Source organism: Tenebrio molitor, chromosome 1 (assembly GCF_963966145.1).
Source record: "Tenebrio molitor chromosome 1, icTenMoli1.1, whole genome shotgun sequence".
NCBI classification, from domain to species: domain Eukaryota; kingdom Metazoa; phylum Arthropoda; class Insecta; order Coleoptera; family Tenebrionidae; genus Tenebrio; species Tenebrio molitor.
In genome coordinates, this window is record NC_091046.1 from 21785352 (window position 1) to 21803264 (window position 17913).

Below are 17913 nucleotides of genomic sequence, written 5' to 3' on the forward strand. Positions count from 1 at the left end.
TATTTGACTCCGGCCGATAACAGAGATAAGAAGAATTATTGTAGCAGTATGTGAACAAATACCACCAGAATTTTTATTAAACGCCGCAAAGGGCGTAAGTGGAAGGTGTCGAATGTGCCTTAGAGAGAATGGAGGTAATTTCAAACATTTGCAACTTATAGTATAAAGTTATGGTTATAATCTGTTTCAAAATCAAAAATCCACCACCTGTTGAATTATGTTGGCAGAAAAAAAATGCCTAGAATAAGCTTCATTTTTTTTTGGGTTGGCCCAAACTCCTGCTAAAATTTGAATTGTTAAGTTTATTTACGTAACACAAAATAATTATTACATAAAGTTGACTCAAGTTGCAAAAAACCAATTTGGATTTGCAACAGCAATTTTATGGCATTAGTCGTTTGAAATTACTTTAAAACTGTACTTATATGGAAAATATTCAATCCAAACTATGATTTTCTGGCCTTTTTGTGCCTTTACTTGGTTTAAAAATATTGAAAAAATGCCGTTGCAAATGACAAGTGGTTTTTTGCAACTTGAGTCGACTTTATGTACAAAAAGGTCGTAACTACAATATCATACCTTTTGAGTGAAATAATAAAATGAGAATAAAAACACGATGAATTACAATCAAAACGACATCAACAGTTTTTTTTTCATAACCACACTTTTTTCTGATACTTGCAGATACACTAAAAACAAAAGTTGGCGACGTTGTCGGTTGTATTTTCGAGGTAGAATGCAGTGTTGGTGGATTTTTGATTTTGAAACAGATAATACTTGATTTTTGGAAATTCTATTTTTTTATTAATTTTTTTTTTTTTTTTATTTTTATGTTTATGTATTCAGAAGATAAACATCTATCAGAATAAAGATAAAAAAATATACAGTGCAACTTAAAAAAACAAAGTTAGCTGCGGTTTGTCAAAAAATATAATGTCAAAAAAAAATCATAGCATGTCGGGTTAAAGTGTTTCCAAAACGATTTCGTTTGACGTATCATTTATTAAAATCGGATAAAAAATAAGGAAGTTATAGCACCAAAGATTTTTCATAATACACCCGGTATATTTTACATCCCTCTTTAAATTCTGAACTAATAATGGATTCGTGGAACAGCTTAAATTAATTGTTTCTTCCACAACACAACGACATAAATGTAAGAGCTGTTCCGAAAGTCCGGATGAGTTCGGACCTGTGTTAAACTGATCTGATGATTTAAGTATGGCTTGTGCAAAATGCAAATGAATTTTCCTTGCCCTTTAGTTACACTAGACATTGATGCGACCTTGAAACACAACAAGAGAGAAAAACAAGGGCATTTGCACAAGGTTTGAGTGGTGGGAAACGAAGTAGGAGGACGCCCTAAGGGTGTCTGGCCAGAAAAAACGCGAAATTCCTCAAGTACCTAACTAAAGCAAACAATTACCGTACCTACTTAGGTACTGGTTTACCCAAACATTTTTAACTTTTAAGCGCAATAAAATTTTATTGGTCCCAACGGAAGTGTCAACACTGTACACTAAACTAAATTAGCTGAATTTTACAATACTGGTGTGCCTGTGGTTAGGCCTTATGAAGCTTTTTTGAAATTCGTCAATAGTTTGGTTTGTCAACAGTGGCTGAAAATGCCGAAATGGCAGATGGATGTAGAAAAGGTGATGCTATTGTCACGTTTGAAGCTTTACATTTTCAACATTCCACATTGTCACAGCAGGATTAGGTAGTTTTTTTTGCATTAACGGTGTCCCTGATTTATGGAATTCACCATCCGAAGAAATTATACACAGCACACCTAGCTGGAGTTTTAAAATTAAGTACGTTATTTGCACACAATTGTAAATTCAATATTTTAGATGAACCCTTATTTTTTGAGCGTTGGCATAACAGGCGCACCACCTCCGCTCCATCTCTTTTGATGATAAATGATAACTAACCTTCTTATTTATCACTACTTTTCACAAATCATCTTTGACAAACTGGTACATTTTAGTATATTTAATCACTTTGCCTTCACCATAATAAGCATAACTTTCTGTGCAAAATGACGAAAACACAAGAGCATGTGTTATAAAGTTAGTGAATGAACTATTTATATGTTATCAGTATTTTGACAGTATTAACGTCCTTGAATGAAACAATCTTTGATAATAATTTACATATGTATTTAACATTTATTAATTACAGAAAAAAAACTTCTACATTATATTACCAACAGAATAGTCCCAAAATTTTTGAGCTCTTAATAATATTTCCGATCCTTCTTCCCATTTTTCCCCTTCTGGCAAATAAAATGGTGTAAATTCTCTATAAGCAAGACAAACCCTTCGTGTAGTTACATCTTCTCTTAATATCCGATGTTCCCAATCATATCTAGCTGAATTAAATAATACCAAGAGTGATCTATTTGGCATGGGAATTCTTATAATTGGATATACTTTATTGATTTCATGTTGTTTAATTTGATAACACTCTTCAGTAACATTTTCATGTCCTTTTTCATTTAAAACTGCTCTGTAATTTTTAACATGCTGTAAATTATAATGATCAACTTTTGTATTGTATGTCATTGTCAACATAGAATCAGATAACATATTAACTGTTACAATGCGTTCACCCCAAATCCAACAGTCATCTATATGAGGATCGATTGAAGCCCCTCTACTTGGATCATACTCTAATGAACATTGTTCAACACAATGAAAAGTTTTTAAAATTGGTATATTACAAAACTTCTCTTGTACAAATTTCGAAAATTGTGGGAAGCCATTAAAATTTCCACAGTTCAACTTATTTCTTTTAAAATTACATTTCGGTCCTAAATTTTGTTTTCTTCGGCCACTTTGTGACAAGGTCCATGGCATATCATCTATTCCATTGATCAACTTAAGCTCTTCATTAATAGTCAAGAAATTAAGATGAATGTAAACACCAGGATATTCTATTGGTTCACCATCATGTTTTGGATGACTTTTATAATCATCCATATTCCATCCTGGCCATGCTTTGTTGCAATATGGGCAATAAACATAACTATTTTCTTTAGAAAATTCAAATTTCTTTGGGATTAATCCAAATGTTTTTTCACAAAGTAAACAAGTTCGACATCCTTTACAACCACAAGGGCGAGGTTTATCCATCTCTTTAATTTAAAATTTCACTGGTTTATCTACACTGCAAGTACATACAAAACAAATCAACACCACATTACACGTATGGAATTTTTTAGGTTCGGTCAACAATCAAATACAACGAGTAGAATTACGACAGCTGAATTTTGATGATCAAAGCGAAAACTACATGTTGTACGAGTACCTACTAATTGCAGAATACATAAACATAATCATAATATAAGGCGACAAGGTCACTTATGTCATTCATAATACGTCAACGTAAAACCAGGAGCGCGTTCATAAATGACGCTGGGGTAGGCGAGAGAATTAAATGTAATTAATTTTTGTGGAAATCAACAATTGTAACAACACTTGTATTGTTCAGACATGTTAATTAAATAATAGTTCAACAATTATAGTCGAGTTTGAAAATATTTTCAGGTTAGTTGACGAGCGTTCATAATTGGACGTGTGCCGCCCGACGACGTCACTGAAAGCGTTCATAAAATAGCTGCAACCATCTCTTTAGCCGGGTAAAGATTACCCGACATGCGCAGTGGCAGTCTGTGGTGGCAGTTTATGACGCAACACTACTGATCCATGCATTTGCAAATTACAAATACAGGGTTATTATTAGACTTAGGCGAAAAATAGTGAGCGCGTCAAGAATACCTCCCACCATCAATATTATAAAACGATCCACGGTTCAGGCTCGCAGCGAAAAGATAGCCATAGATAACTCTTGAAGATAGCGGTGCGACGCTGTAGCCGACTGGTGGGGAGCGCCAACTATTTTCCGCCTAACCCTAGTTATTATAAATGATTGTAATTTGTAGTCGAAGCAGGCCGTGTCCATGTTATAAAATTTTTGCCCCTTTCATGTGAACTGTTAATTTTTGTCGGTGTCACTGTCATTTTTTAGGTGAAAAGAGCGATGATGAAAATTTTATTTATCCACAATTACCTTATAATTGAAGTTTTATCCACACTTATGAACCGTATAAAGTAACACTTTAACCACTAGTGGAATAATGAAATCACTTTATTCCACTAGTGGAATAATGAAAAAATACAATCTTAAATCAATCGAACAGGATCACTTTCTTCCATTTTCACCAACTGGCACAGCGTTTTGTACAAATGGAGTCGATAAACAATCAAAAATAAATAGCGACTATTCAACACCTCCCATGTTTTTTAGTTAATTTCAATGATTTTTGAGGTGACATCCGCTGTCAGAGTGTAATGTCAAATCATTTTTTGATGACATGAGATGAAATTTTGGCGATTCTGATTTTAAATCGCTGTAATTGTGGATAAAACGTTGTATTGCATTCGTGTTTTAATCGCATTTTATCCACTTAAGAATATTAAACGCTCGTGCGTTCGCACTCGCGATTAAAAATTCTTGCGTGGATAAAATGCTATCTAAAACACTTATACAATAAATAATAAAATAAAATAAAATAAAATGTGTTACACAGTCTAGGACTGGTTTACAAATCTATGAGGGGCATGATGACCAACTCAATAGACCGGGACCAATGGCTTAACGTGACTTCCGAATCACGAGACAGAATATAGCCTTTTTTTTTTCGCCCTGGGTCGGAATTGAACCCGCGACCCTCGCGTCCCTGAGCCGAAACGGACTCCCTTAGGCTATGTTCTGCCTATTATTTTTTTAAAAATTGATGATTCAATTCAAAAATATAATCTCACTGAAAACGGACAAGTATATAAAGTCCATTCACGTTGGATTTTCCTAGTCAAGGTCAAATAATTCAATATTGTGGCGGTGTGATTTTTACTTCAAAAATGCTTTAGCTGTGTATGTCACCAATACGGGCTGATAAAGTAACCAAGTCATTCGTAGAGTGTAGAGGTTATGTTATTCGCTGTCAGCAAAGAAACAGTCATTTTTCAAATATTGTTTTTAGAGAATAACAATATTAACAATAGGTAATAATACATCCATTTTGTTATCATTTGCACTAAAAATAGTGTCAGTTGTTAATCGGTATCTGCTTGCGTTGTTGATTAAGTGAAAAAACCCTTAATGACTACAGTGATGACTGATGAGGAACCCGAATAAGTTATAGAAAATGAACCCAATAGGAAATTGTGTGAAGTTTCTTTCATTGGAAGCGATGGAAGTAAGGAATGCATCTAAATGATGGAACAAATTTGGCCATAAAATTTCAGTTATTCAGAGACACTTATACGTTTTGATTGTGGTTGTGACGTTTCAAGAATGTATTGTTACAATTGCATACCACAAAAGAAAGGTGTGTTTTGATTTTTAATGATTTTTTTCTAATTTAAGTTTTTTCGATGTACACATTACCTTTAAAATAATGTTGTATTGTTAAAACTGCTCAATACAGGTCGTAAATAGATTATAATCATGTTAATACATACATTAAATATTAAAGGATTCTAACTAATTAATTTTCGAACTGAAGCTATTTTTTCTTGAGTCCGTATTAGCTTGCGGGTTTCGTCACATTACGTCAGTTGTGGAAGGTTAACCCAATTTTAAAATTAACCTTTTTTCTTTTCGCCATGGTAAAATCACCCAGGAATAGAATTTTATTAAAAAATCTGTGACTTTATTTCACACGTCAAACTAACATTCAAAATTAAAGACGTCAAATCGCTCTATCACGAATAAAACACGATAATGTAAAAATTACTAGGAAAGGAGGCGCAGGCTTGCAACGTGACAACAATTTGGCAGAGAAAATCCAACGTGAATGGACTTTACTGGTAAAATTACGAAGTTAGGTTACTTTTTGCGCGATTGTACTCTATTTGGTTGTTTACCACGTCTGTTTACAAGATGGTAAGCTCTGTTTACTCGTTGCTAACGATAAACTCGATGGTAAGTAATTTTTGGTGTTCTAGAACGTTAAGTAAAGTTTATTCAAAATTAATCGATTATTATAATAATTTTTATGTAGACGGAAGTTGAAGACAAGATGTGGGGGCACTTTCTGGAAACTCATAAAGCTCTTGTAGTCGGCTTTCCTTGGCGCTGCAATGAAATAGCATTAGCAAACTTGCCGCGACATTGGCATTGTCAAAATTTTCATACCCCGCATTTTCCTTGTCTTCTTGATTAGGTACACATTGAGGTTGTTGGTTTCGAAAATAATTCTTCATTTATGTAGACAGAAGTTGAAGACAAGATGTTAGCACTTTCTGGAAACTCACACGGCTCTTGTAGTCGGCTTTCCTTGTTGCTGCAATGAAATAGCATTAGCAAACTTGCCGCCACATTGGCATTGTCAAAATTTTCATACCCCGCATTTTCCTTGTCTTCTTGATTACACACTGAGATCGTTGGTTTCGAAAATTCTTCATTTATGTAGACGGAAGTTGAAGACAAGATGTCAGCACTTTTTGGAAACTCACACGGCTCTTGTAGTCGGCCTACCTTGCCGCTGCAATGAAACAATTTTAGTAACAGACTTGCCGCGACATTAGAATTGTCAAAATGTTCACACCCCGAATTTTCCTTGTCTTCTTGATTTCATATTGAGTTCGCTGGTTTCGAAAATTCTTGATTTATGTAGACAGAAGTTGAAGACAAGATGTTAGCACTTTCTGGAAACTCACACGGCTCTTGTGGTCGGCATTCCTTGCCGCTGCAATGAAATAATATTAGTGAACTTGCCTAAGGAGTCCGTTTCGGCTCAGGGACGCGAGGGTCGTGGGTTCGATTCCGACCCAGGGCGAAAAAAAAAGGCTATATTCTATCTCGTGATTCGGAAGTCACGTTAAAGCTTAGATTATAGTGACTGGAACGCTTCCGTATCCCGAACCGTGCCCTTCCCCGCAATCGCAACGTCCCCGCAAAAATGCGTTGCTAGTTATAGTGACCCGTAACGTTGCCGTACCCCTACCTAAGGTATTGACAGATTTCATGTTAAATATTGTAGGTTATGCTATTCCAACTGGTATTTTGTTGAGAAGCCAGAGAGATCCCAGAAGACATAAAGTAATATTAATAATAATTTATGTAATACCTATTTAATACCAGTAAATATTTGACAGATTTAGCAAAGCAAATAAAAATGTTGGGAAGTGAAAAACTTCCAGGAACAGATATAGAATTGCCGTATGTCATTGTTGCTGATGAGGCGTTCCCACTAAAATGTTATATTCAGTAGATAAGGTCCTTCCTATTTCGTCCCATGCCTGTTCTCGCATAAAGTCCATTCAAAAAACATTTGGACTGTCAAAATCAAAATTGCAGTTGTTAGGTTGGTTAAATCACTAGTTATTTTCATATTGCCCGGTGGAAATGAAAACCTAACTAAAGCTGATTGGATCCCTAAATCCTAGGGAGTAATCCATTTTTGAGACGAGAGTATGATAAATTCTAAATTAGGTACAAAATATTGTTTAGTTTAGTGATATAAGTGTTAAAAGTAAGATTTTATTTTGAGAGAAGGCAAGATTTCGGAACGAGCGCAACTAGATTAATCAATGTGCCCAGGTTTGGTTGTTCTATAAAAGTTAAAAAAAAACGTAAATAATATAAGATAATAGATTCTAACAATATTGCCACAATTTTACCACGACTCATGTTAAATTAAAGTAACCTGCTTTTTTAGTTATTTGTTATAGCCACAAATATACCTCGTGGCAATAAAATAATTTTTTGGTTCAACACTGTCAGAATTTGAGAATTTTCTCCTTTGTGAATGGATTTTGATAAATGTCACAACTTGTCAAAACGAAACGTCAAGCTAATTTTAAAGATTTTAAGCGATTTGGAGCTTTTAAGAGGCTCGTCGAACCAAAAAACCTTGTATTCAACTCGTTCGTGTGTAAATTGGGCCATTTTTGGCACTCGTGGGCCTTTAAAACGCTCGTTTCACTCGTGGTTTAAAATGGCCCACTCGTGCCAAAAAAGGCCCAATTTACGCGCGAACTCATTAAATAAACTACTATTTTTGTTCGACACTGTCAGAATTTGAGAATTTTCTCCTGTGTGAACGGATTTTGATAAATTTGACAACTTGTCAAAACGAAACGTCAAGCTAATTTTAAAGATTTTTAGCGATATGGAACCTTTAAGGGGCTCGTCGAACAAAAAAACGTTGTATTAAACTCGTTCTTGTGTAATTTTGGCTTTTTATGGCACTCGTGGACCTTTAAAACTCTCGTTTCACTCGAGTTTTAAACTGGTCCACTCATGCCAAAAAAAGCCAAAATTACACACGAACTCGTTAAATAAATAACTAATAGGTATAGGTTACTGGTTACTAGGTTAGAAATTTTGACGGGAATTTCCGATGTCAAACAGTTTACCCTTTGTTTCTTTAACAACTGTCGGGCTGTGGGCTGTGCTGTCGGCACCATAGGACAGATTACTCATTATATGCCATAGGCACTGCCACTCCACTCTCACATTCTGCATTCTGATTGGCTATTTGTTACAGCTCAAGGCCATTTTCGTAGGTACCCGTCCCATATAAGATAAATGTTGGCGAACTTTCATACGGTAACAATACGATGCGGCACGGTCTGCGGCCACTATAATAGCTTTCATTGCCTGGCACAGAGTTTAACTTTACGGTACGGAAAGCGGATGCGGCTACGGTTCTGTTGCGTTCAAAAAGTTGGCGAAATTTCGGACGGTAACAATACGATGCGGCACGGTCTGCGGTCACTATAATAGCTTTCATTGCCTGGCACAGAGTTTAACTTTACGGTACGGAAAGCGGATCCGGCTACGGTTCTGTTATGTTCACTATAATCCAGGCTTAAGCCATTGGTCCCGGTCTATTGAGTTGCTCATCACGCCCCTCATAGATTTGTACACCAGTCATAGACTGTGTAACAACATTTTTTTTTTTTTTTTATTATCAAAATTTTCATACCACACATTTTCCTTGTCTTCTTAATTACACGTTGAGGTCGTTAGTTTCAAAAATTCTTTATTTGTGACGCACCCCACATTCAAAGTTTCTTCTACAATATCCACTTCGTTTTCGGAATCACTAATATCACTCATTTTACTGCTTGTTTTTCAACACAACTGGCGATATTTGCGCACAAAAACTGCAATGGCGGTAGTTGTTTGCAGATTGCCTTAGAAACGCGATACAAAAATCGACATTGTGGCAACACGATGTGAAGGGCGTCGTATTGCATTGCATTCTATGTAGTTAGGAATGTTTTGTAATAAATATTCAATCGCGCAAAAAATCTCATAAGCATGACGAACGTTAATGACAATGTACGGATCTCAGACAATATTGGAGTCGTCGCAAGCTCCTCCTCCAAACAATTGTCTTCGATCCGTACATTGTCATTACCGTTCTTTATACTTAATATAAACCATTCACGATTATTTCAAATTCGGACTATCTATGAAAATCTGACATTTTAGTTGGCAGTATTGTGATTTGTCTTAATAAATCTATTTTAGGTTATAAATCAACCGAACACTGCTCCCAAGTTGTTACATTTTTTAAATAATTGAACGCATTAGAGAACACATTGGTGGTTGAAATTCAAAAAGGTATATTATTATACTCGTGTCACATCGTGAGGAAATTCCTTAACATTGACACAGAACATAAAACACAAAAAAGTCAAAATGTGGAGGCGAGACGCCGGTAATTATGTTGATAAGCACTGCACTATTACTTGATAGTATTATCCGTAATAGTGTATGTACTCCGGCAAAATTGCCGTGCCGCCGGGTGGAGGTGGGATACGAAATTGAAATGAAACATACATATTTGTAGGGCAGTTCTGGGTAAATTCTTATTAACTAAATTAATGACGGAATTGACAACAATGCGAATATTTAAAAACGAAACGTCATATGACAGGACCTGACGCCAATCTAACAAAAAAATATCGCGGCCTACTGCGTGTTTAAAATAATCGTGAACGGCATATATACTATTAGCTAAACGCACTCAGTAACGCCGCAAAACCGTTCATAAATGTGTCACGCCCAAGCGCACCTTTGGGTTCACTCTGGGCGCACTCCACACCGCTTTTTCTTTTATGAACGCACTCCAGAGTAAAACGTATCATGCGTAACATATGTTCTTCAAATGTACGAGCCTACGAGCGTCTAGCTGCAGGGATAAACCCTCCAATGAAAATCTAGAACAAAATGCGCATGCGCGAGTACAAATTTTACCCGATAATTTCAATGAACAAAGTTTTAGTAACATTTCTACAGGGTGAGTAATTATTATAAATGATTGTATTCGAAGCAGGCCATGCCCATGTTATGAACTTTTTGCCGCTTTCATGTGAACTGTCAATTTTTGTCGCTGTCAGTTCATTTTTAGGTGAAAAGTACGGTGATGAGATTTTATTTATTTTTTTAAATTGCCGATTGAATCCAAAAATATTGAGTTGTTTTTCACCTAATTTAATTCCTGGGTATGAACGGTGTGTACTCACTTAAATATTTACATCATTTTGATGTTTTTTATACATATGGAGCGGCAACCATAGATTTTATCCAGTTTTTAAGCCTACTTGGACTACAATCGTTTATAATAATAATAACCCTGTACCCTGTACGTATTGCCCTGCTGGTATTGTTACGTTTAGCCAGCATAGCTAAGAATCATTAAACAGTACCGCACTATATTCACAGACGCAATAAATATCACAAACTCAACGGAAGAGGGAAAGCGGCCTACCACCAGCTACCGAAATGCATGCAGCCTGCACCCTATACCACTTTTCAATTCTTCATGCACTCTGTATCTGTACCACACTACTGCAAACACACCCTATCACAGTCAATTGGCGGCAAATTTTAAATGCTCCAACCATCCCACGTTTCTATTGGAGGGTTTATCCCTGCAGCTAGACGCTCGTTTCAAACGTTGTCACTTTCGATACTTTAGTCATTTTTTAGCGACGAATAATATTGGACTGTAATTACACAAGAGGTTTCATTTAGTCGGATATAGATAGTACAGGGTTATTATAAATGATTGTAGCCGAAGCAGGCCATGCCCATGTTATTACATTTTTGCCGCTTTCATGTGAACTGTCAATTTTTGTCGCTGTCTGTCATTTTTTAGGTGAAAAGTGCGGTGCGGTTTTTTAATTAACGATTGAATCCAAAAAAATTAAGTTGTTTTGCAACCCATCCTAAAAATATTGAGTTGTTTTGCACCCAATTTAATCCCTGTGTGTGAACACATCGTTAAATGTGTACACACCGTACTCACTTATTCACATCATTTTGATGTTTTCTATGTGGAGCGGCAACCATAAATTTTACATTCAGTTTTTACGCCTACTTCGACTACAAACATTTATAATAACCATGTAGTTAAAGTCCATTCACGTTGGATTTTCCTTTTCAAGGTAAAATAATTTAATTTTTTTAATTTCATTTAAAAAAGTTGACTATTTTTCATTGATTTTAGTGTTAGAAGTATCACTTAGTGAAAAAAAGTTATGATGTCAGCAACTTTTTTAACTGCTTGGTTTTAATCCATGAATGAACGATATAACGGGTGACTATTAAAATTTTCACTTGGAGTTGGCTTTGAACGAGTTTTTATTTTTTCTGTTACTTTAGACACACGCAAGAACGAACGACAAATGTTAAAAGAAAAAACATTTATTGAAATGTCAAACTTGTCAGTGTCTAAGGTGCAACGGAAAACAAAGAATAGCCATAGCCAACCCTAAGTGAAAATTTTAATAGTCACCCGTTATAGTCCATTCATTTTAAATCTTGGGTAAAGTTGTAAACTCAAAACGCCGTAAATTACGAAAGCGGCAAGTTTTCATTGTGTGGGTACTGTAAAGTAGTAATCCCTCTGTTCACATAAAATTGGTACCACGTCGTACTTTCACCATCTTATCGACGAGCAAAAGAAAGAGACCTTAAAGTATCCGCAAATAAAAAAAAATTAAAACACATTTTGCGATCAGTGACCAAAAAAATGTTAAGAGATTGTTGATTTTGTATTGGGAAATTTTGTATTTGAGAAATAAGATTACTAAATCAAGAAATAAGAGTAATTAATAAAGTATCCATTACATGTATACTTTAAAGTAATTAATAATTAATGTCAGTGTCAAGTTGTGAAAATTTTTCTCCAGTTAAAAAAACATATCTTGGAAGTAGTCGTTTGAGAAGTGGAACTTCGGATGCTTTACGTAATTTCAAAGTGTCTACACAAGACATCATTGATGCAGGTCCGTCGAGTTCTTTTGATTTACAACAATCTTCACAATCTTCCTGGATTTTTGACAAAAGTTTTAACAAAAGTGAGAAAATTTGTTTAAAATGTGACATTTGCCATAAAGAATTTTTATCAAAACGTGGATTAAACATACATCTTGGAAAAAGCCACTCGAATAGCTCTATTGTTACAACAACTTGTTCTTCTAATAATAAATGTGAGATTTGTCCAAATTCAAGAACCTTTGTTAACGCTCATGGTTTAAAAATTCACAATTCCCGATGCCATAAAGAATCTTTTGTTAATATATCACCGGTTGAAGAATGTAAGAGTTTTCAAGAAAGAATTGCTAACTTTAAATCTAATGTTCCCGTACTCAAAAGAATTCCTAAAGGTGCACGAATTTCAGTTGCAAACAAACTATCTTCCGTGATAAATGCTTGTGTTAACCTTAATACGATGAATGCTTGGGAAGAACTTTTTCTATTTTCTTATAGGATTTTGAATATTTCAACTAAAAATTTAAAGGATAAATCTTTGACTTCAAAAGTAAAGGAAAACATCTCTCATTATGAAGTTCCTAATACATTTATTAAAAAAAAGAATTCAAAATTTTCCGTTTACAAAACAGCAGAGAATAAAATTAGCGATGGTGACATCCGTGGAGCTATTCGTTTACTTTCTTCGTCAGATGTTTTTGCAGCAAACAACTCAGATACTTTTGCTCAATTAGAAGAAAAACATCCTCCTCCTTCTAGACCACTTAATCTACCTGAAGCACCAAATGAAAATGTTGATTATTTATCAGTTTCTGAAGATAAAGTTTTTAAAGCCATAATGTCTTTTCCGAATGGTTCTTCAGCTGGTTTAGATGGCATAAGACCACAACATCTAAAAGATTTAATTGGTAAAAGTTCATGTGATGCTGGCCAACGTTTGCTGTCTGAAATAACACGTTTATGCAATTTTATGTTCTCTGGGAAAATAATTTCGAATTTTACACCTTTTATCTATGGAGCTTCTTTATGCGCCCTGTCTAAGAAAGATGGTGGAATACGCCCAATCGCTATTGGATCAACTTTTAGACGCCTTGCATCGAAATTAGGATGTTATTATCTTTCTGGAGAGATTTCAAATTATCTTAAACCAAAACAACTTGGTTTCGGTACGAGAAGTGGTTGCGAAGCAGCTGTGCATTCCGTAAGATCATATTTAACAAACTATTCAGCCGAAGTTTTTTTGAAGATTGACGTTAAAAATGCTTTTAATTCTGTTGAACGTGACTCACTGCTGTTAATGGTTAACAACAAGATTCCCCTGATTTATCCTTATTTATGGCAATGTTACTCTTCTCCTTCATATCTGATTTACAATGGAAATTTAATTTATTCCCAAGTTGGTTGTCAACAAGGCGACCCCCTTGGTCCTGCTATATTCAGCTTATCAATTCACCCGACCATTGAAAGACTTTCGTCGCACCTTAATGTTTGGTATCTGGATGATGGCGCTTTAGGAGGTTCAGCTGAAACTGTTTTAAAAGATCTGGAAACCATTATAGTTGAATTTGAAAAAATTGGGTTATCATTGAATTACTCTAAATGTGAATTATTCCTCTCTCCTGATGTTTCTGAAGAACGCAAAATCGACATTTTGAAGAAATTTGAATCTCTTTCTCCAGATATTAGAAAGACCTCTGCAGAAGATTTATCTTTACTTGGTTCGCCGTTATTTGAAGATGCAATGCCTAATTTTTTCTCAACAATTTTGGAAAAATTCGACTTGTTAGTGAAAAATATCGAAAACATAAAACCTCATATGGCTTTATTTCTGCTACGTCATTGTCTTTGGATTCCGAAACTTAATTATTTTCTTCGTTGCTGTCCTTTTTGGAAATTCAAAAATTATTGTAAAGCTTTTGATGAAAAAATTCAATCAACCTTGGAAAAAATTTTGAATATTAAATTATCTTCAAACTCATGGAATCAAGCATCACTTCCATTGGATTTTGGTGGACTAGGTATCCGTTCAGTGACTGATTTATCTTCAGTTGCATTCCTTGCTTCAATACATTCTTCAATTGCTCTCATCGGATGTATACTCTCTCCTTTAAACAATACATTTGAGATCAAATATTTGTCAGAAGCTCTGGATTGTTGGAAGCTCCTCTGTCCCGGCATTGAGATACCTGATTCACCTAATTTGCAAAGACTATGGGATGCTCCAATTATCAACAAAAAGTTTAATGAAATTTTGGATTCTTCTGATCATTGCAATAAAGCAAGACTGCTAGCTGTTTCTGAATTGGAATCTGGAGCCTGGTTAAAAGCTCTACCATCTTCTAACCTTGGTACTTTATTGGACCGTCAAACACTTCAAATAGCTGTTGCTCTTAGAATTGGATCTGAAATCTGTCATCCACACATTTGCATTTGTGGCTCTCAGGTGGATAAATGGGGTCATCATGGTCTTTCGTGTTTAAAAAGTGCTGGTAGAATTCCACGCCACAGTGCCTTAAATGATATTTTAAAGCGTACCTTCTCTTCAGTCAACATTCCTTGTATTATTGAACCTTACGGATTGCTTCGTGAAGATGGTAAAAGACCAGATGGGGTTACTTTAATTCCTTGGAAACGTGGTAGAACACTTGTTTGGGATGTAACATGTGTTGATACCTTGGCTGCAACACATTTAGATGGTTGTTCAAGAAAATCAGGTTCCGCTGCTCTTTCAGCCGAAAAATTAAAACACGGCAAATATTGTACAATTAAAGAAAATCATAATTTTGTCGCATTTTCGTTAGAAACCTTTGGCCCATGGAGCCCAGATGCTAAAGAGCTTTTTAAAGATATAAGCAAGTTGCTGCTTGAAAAATCTGGTGTTTCCGAGTCCCCTAGCTATTTCCAGCAAAGAATAAGTATTGCTATCCAAAGAGGAAATGCTGCTAGTGTTCTGGGAACTGTGGCCAAAACCTCAGGACTTGAAGAAGTTTTTTATTTGTTTAAAATTTAGTTTACATATCATATAAAAATAATATACAAGTTTGTAACAGCTGAACCACAATAAAATACTTACATAAACAAATAGAAAATTAATCGTCATCTGAATCAAATTCACTAGATGATTCACCAGTATTGGCAACAAATATTCCAGCACATTAAGAATAATTTGTTCAGACTGATAAGTCAAATGACCCAAACCATTGACATATTGAGTAAAATTAACGCACTGAATTCACTTTACACAACATAAGTTATTTCTTGAACGGTACAACTAAGACTATAATTGTTTAGTGGCTTACGGCCGGCCGGTCCTGTATTTTTAAAATTCTGGAAAACCCCATTATTATGTACTTTCTGTCTACGCTTGGGATGTCTTATTATTACCTGCACCCGTCGTATAGATAAGGTAAGCAGAACATATTTATAGTACTTAAAAACAGATGTTTTACTGACGAATGCAAATGTATGTTAAATAATGAGCCACCCAGAACACTCGATATTTGTCTCAAGAAAATCCGCGGATAAATTTAACTATAAGAACGCAATGCCCTCAGAAATTTAATGTTTGGGATGGTATTTTTAATAATCAAATTATTGGGCGATTTTAGTAGTAAATTTAAACACAAACATATTTCGACATTTTGATAAATGTGAATAAAAATGTTTCTAATAACTTGACCATTTAACAAATGTTAAATTTAATCAATTTCTTAATGAAGTAGGTACCTGAAATCACGCAAAAACTATTTTTCATGTTAAATTCCTATGGTCAGGTTTGGTAGTTAACACTCGGTATTGAACACAGTTTTAGATTCACTGAGTTTCGGACAAGTGTCAAAGCAGGCAAGTTTTATTACTAAACCCAAGATTTAAAATGAATGGACTATACCTATTTTACGTATTCTACAGAAAAGTGATTTATCAAAATGAAAATTGAAATAACGATTAGAACAATTAGTAACATTAAACCCACCTTTCTTTAGTCCACTAGTAATTTCAGGATCTTCATCTGAATCACTCATTTTGACCTTTATTGAGTACGTTTACACGGACCGCTAACGCCGGTTTTATTTAAACCGGTGTTAAAGTGCGTCTATCGATATTTTCAAACGACCTTTTGCTTCGTTCAGTGGTTTATTGCCGGCTAACAAAGATTGTCGTAAAAGTAGTGAGTAAACCGATCCTCAATAATCCGCAGGTACCATCGAGAGTTTTTGTTACAGGGTAGGTAAATAATGCCCTAGTAATGAGACCATCATAAACGACCCAAAATGTTAACTAGTGTTTAAAAAGTCGTTTCAGAATATCGATAGACGCACTTTAACACCGGTGTTAATTGACGTGTAAATGGGATTCAACGCCGGTTTTACTAAAACCGGTTTACTAACGCTACACCACTTTACCAACAGGCGTGACGTTACTAAGCGGGTGTAAAATGTACGTGTAAATGGCCACCTTTGCTCAACACCCGTGGAGGGAGAAAAGACTGGAGATGGCATTTCCTATGCTTCCCATGTTAAAAATCCGAACCCTCTAAAGCACGTGCAACAACCTTTTATTACCCAGTCCACAATTGGCTAGATAAGAAGCACAATGCGCCTGGAAGGAAGGCGAAGGAAGCCATTGGCCTAGCGTCTATATTCAGAAACCTTTTATGACTCTGTAGTTTTCGCGGGCCGGTACACTTATTTGAATTAGTGCCATCTCCAATCTTTTCTCCCTCCACGTTAACACCGGTTTTGAAGCAGGCCTGCCAACACAAGCACAGTTGTCGTTGGCAACCGCTCAACAACAAGCGCCGACCGCCAACGCCAATCTCGAAGCATTTCGGTTGGTCACACTGCGAAGTGGTTTTAGCTCACACCACGCAAACACCCATGTAGATTTTAACGCCTGTACAACACGTCTTGTGTAAACGCCCGTTTTAAACCAGTTTTAACAACACCGGTTCTAAATAACACCGGCGTTAGCGGGCCGTGTAAATGTACTTATTGAGACTGACAAATTAATTTTAAAACAATAAACATATAATGTTTCCTTAGTTACCACAACCGGCCACCGCACTTGACCAAAATGGAAGCACAAATTACAGTTAAAATAGGTCTTGATTTATGAAATTAAAAAAAAAAATTTTTGTTCAACGAGCCCCTTAAAGGCTCCAAATCGCTTAAAATCTTTAAAATTAGCGTGACGTTTCGTTTTGACAAGTTGTGACATTTATCAAAATCCGTTCACATAAAAATAATCTGTCTCAATTCTAAATTTCCACCAACACTGTATTCTACGTTGGAAATACAACCGGCAACACTGTTAGGTGAAAAATGCGTCAGATTGTCTTTGTTAGGTAACACTAGTCTACAAATTTTGACTTTAAAAAAGTATTCTTCGCGTAAAGTACTTTTTTTTATTAATCTTCATATGCTGAATACAAAATTTATAATATATACTTAAAATTAGTTTCCGTTTTCTAGAAAAAAAAAATTATAAGATTTTTGCAAAAATTAATACAAATCATACTGTTCTTCTATACATTATTCTGTATATATTGTATTCTACTTCTGTAACATCTCGACAAACAGTCCAGCAATAATACTCGTCTACAGTGGAAAA

General features: G+C 35.3%; 1 protein-coding gene and 1 long non-coding RNA gene across 3 annotated transcripts; both read right to left on the reverse strand.

The window, feature by feature from the left end:
• Positions 1-2140: 2140 nt before the first annotated feature.
• LOC138141317 (alpha-ketoglutarate-dependent dioxygenase alkB homolog 4) lies at positions 2141-3554 on the reverse strand. The gene has a single exon (XM_069062049.1). The coding sequence runs from the start codon at positions 3135-3137 to the stop codon at positions 2196-2198; it is 942 nt and encodes a 313-aa protein (XP_068918150.1). The 5' UTR covers positions 3138-3554; the 3' UTR covers positions 2141-2195.
• A 2404-nt stretch (positions 3555-5958) lies between these two features.
• On the reverse strand, positions 5959-11718 carry LOC138141329 (uncharacterized). 2 transcript variants are annotated; one of them, XR_011163090.1, is made up of 5 exons: positions 9002-11718; positions 6617-6757; positions 6413-6553; positions 6205-6352; positions 5959-6144 (listed from the first exon to the last, which is right to left on the reverse strand). It is a non-coding gene; the product is annotated as an uncharacterized lncRNA (long non-coding RNA). The 2 variants fall into 2 exon arrangements; XR_011163089.1 differs by lacking the exon at positions 9002-11718 and having other exon boundaries at positions 6004-6144; positions 6617-6780.
• Between the last annotated feature and the right edge of the window lie 6195 nt (positions 11719-17913).

Coding starts and splice junctions, on each gene's coding strand:
- LOC138141317 (XM_069062049.1), bottom strand. CDS start 3,137: ATGGATAAACCTCGCCCTTGTGGTTGTAAAGGATGTCGAACTTGTTTA.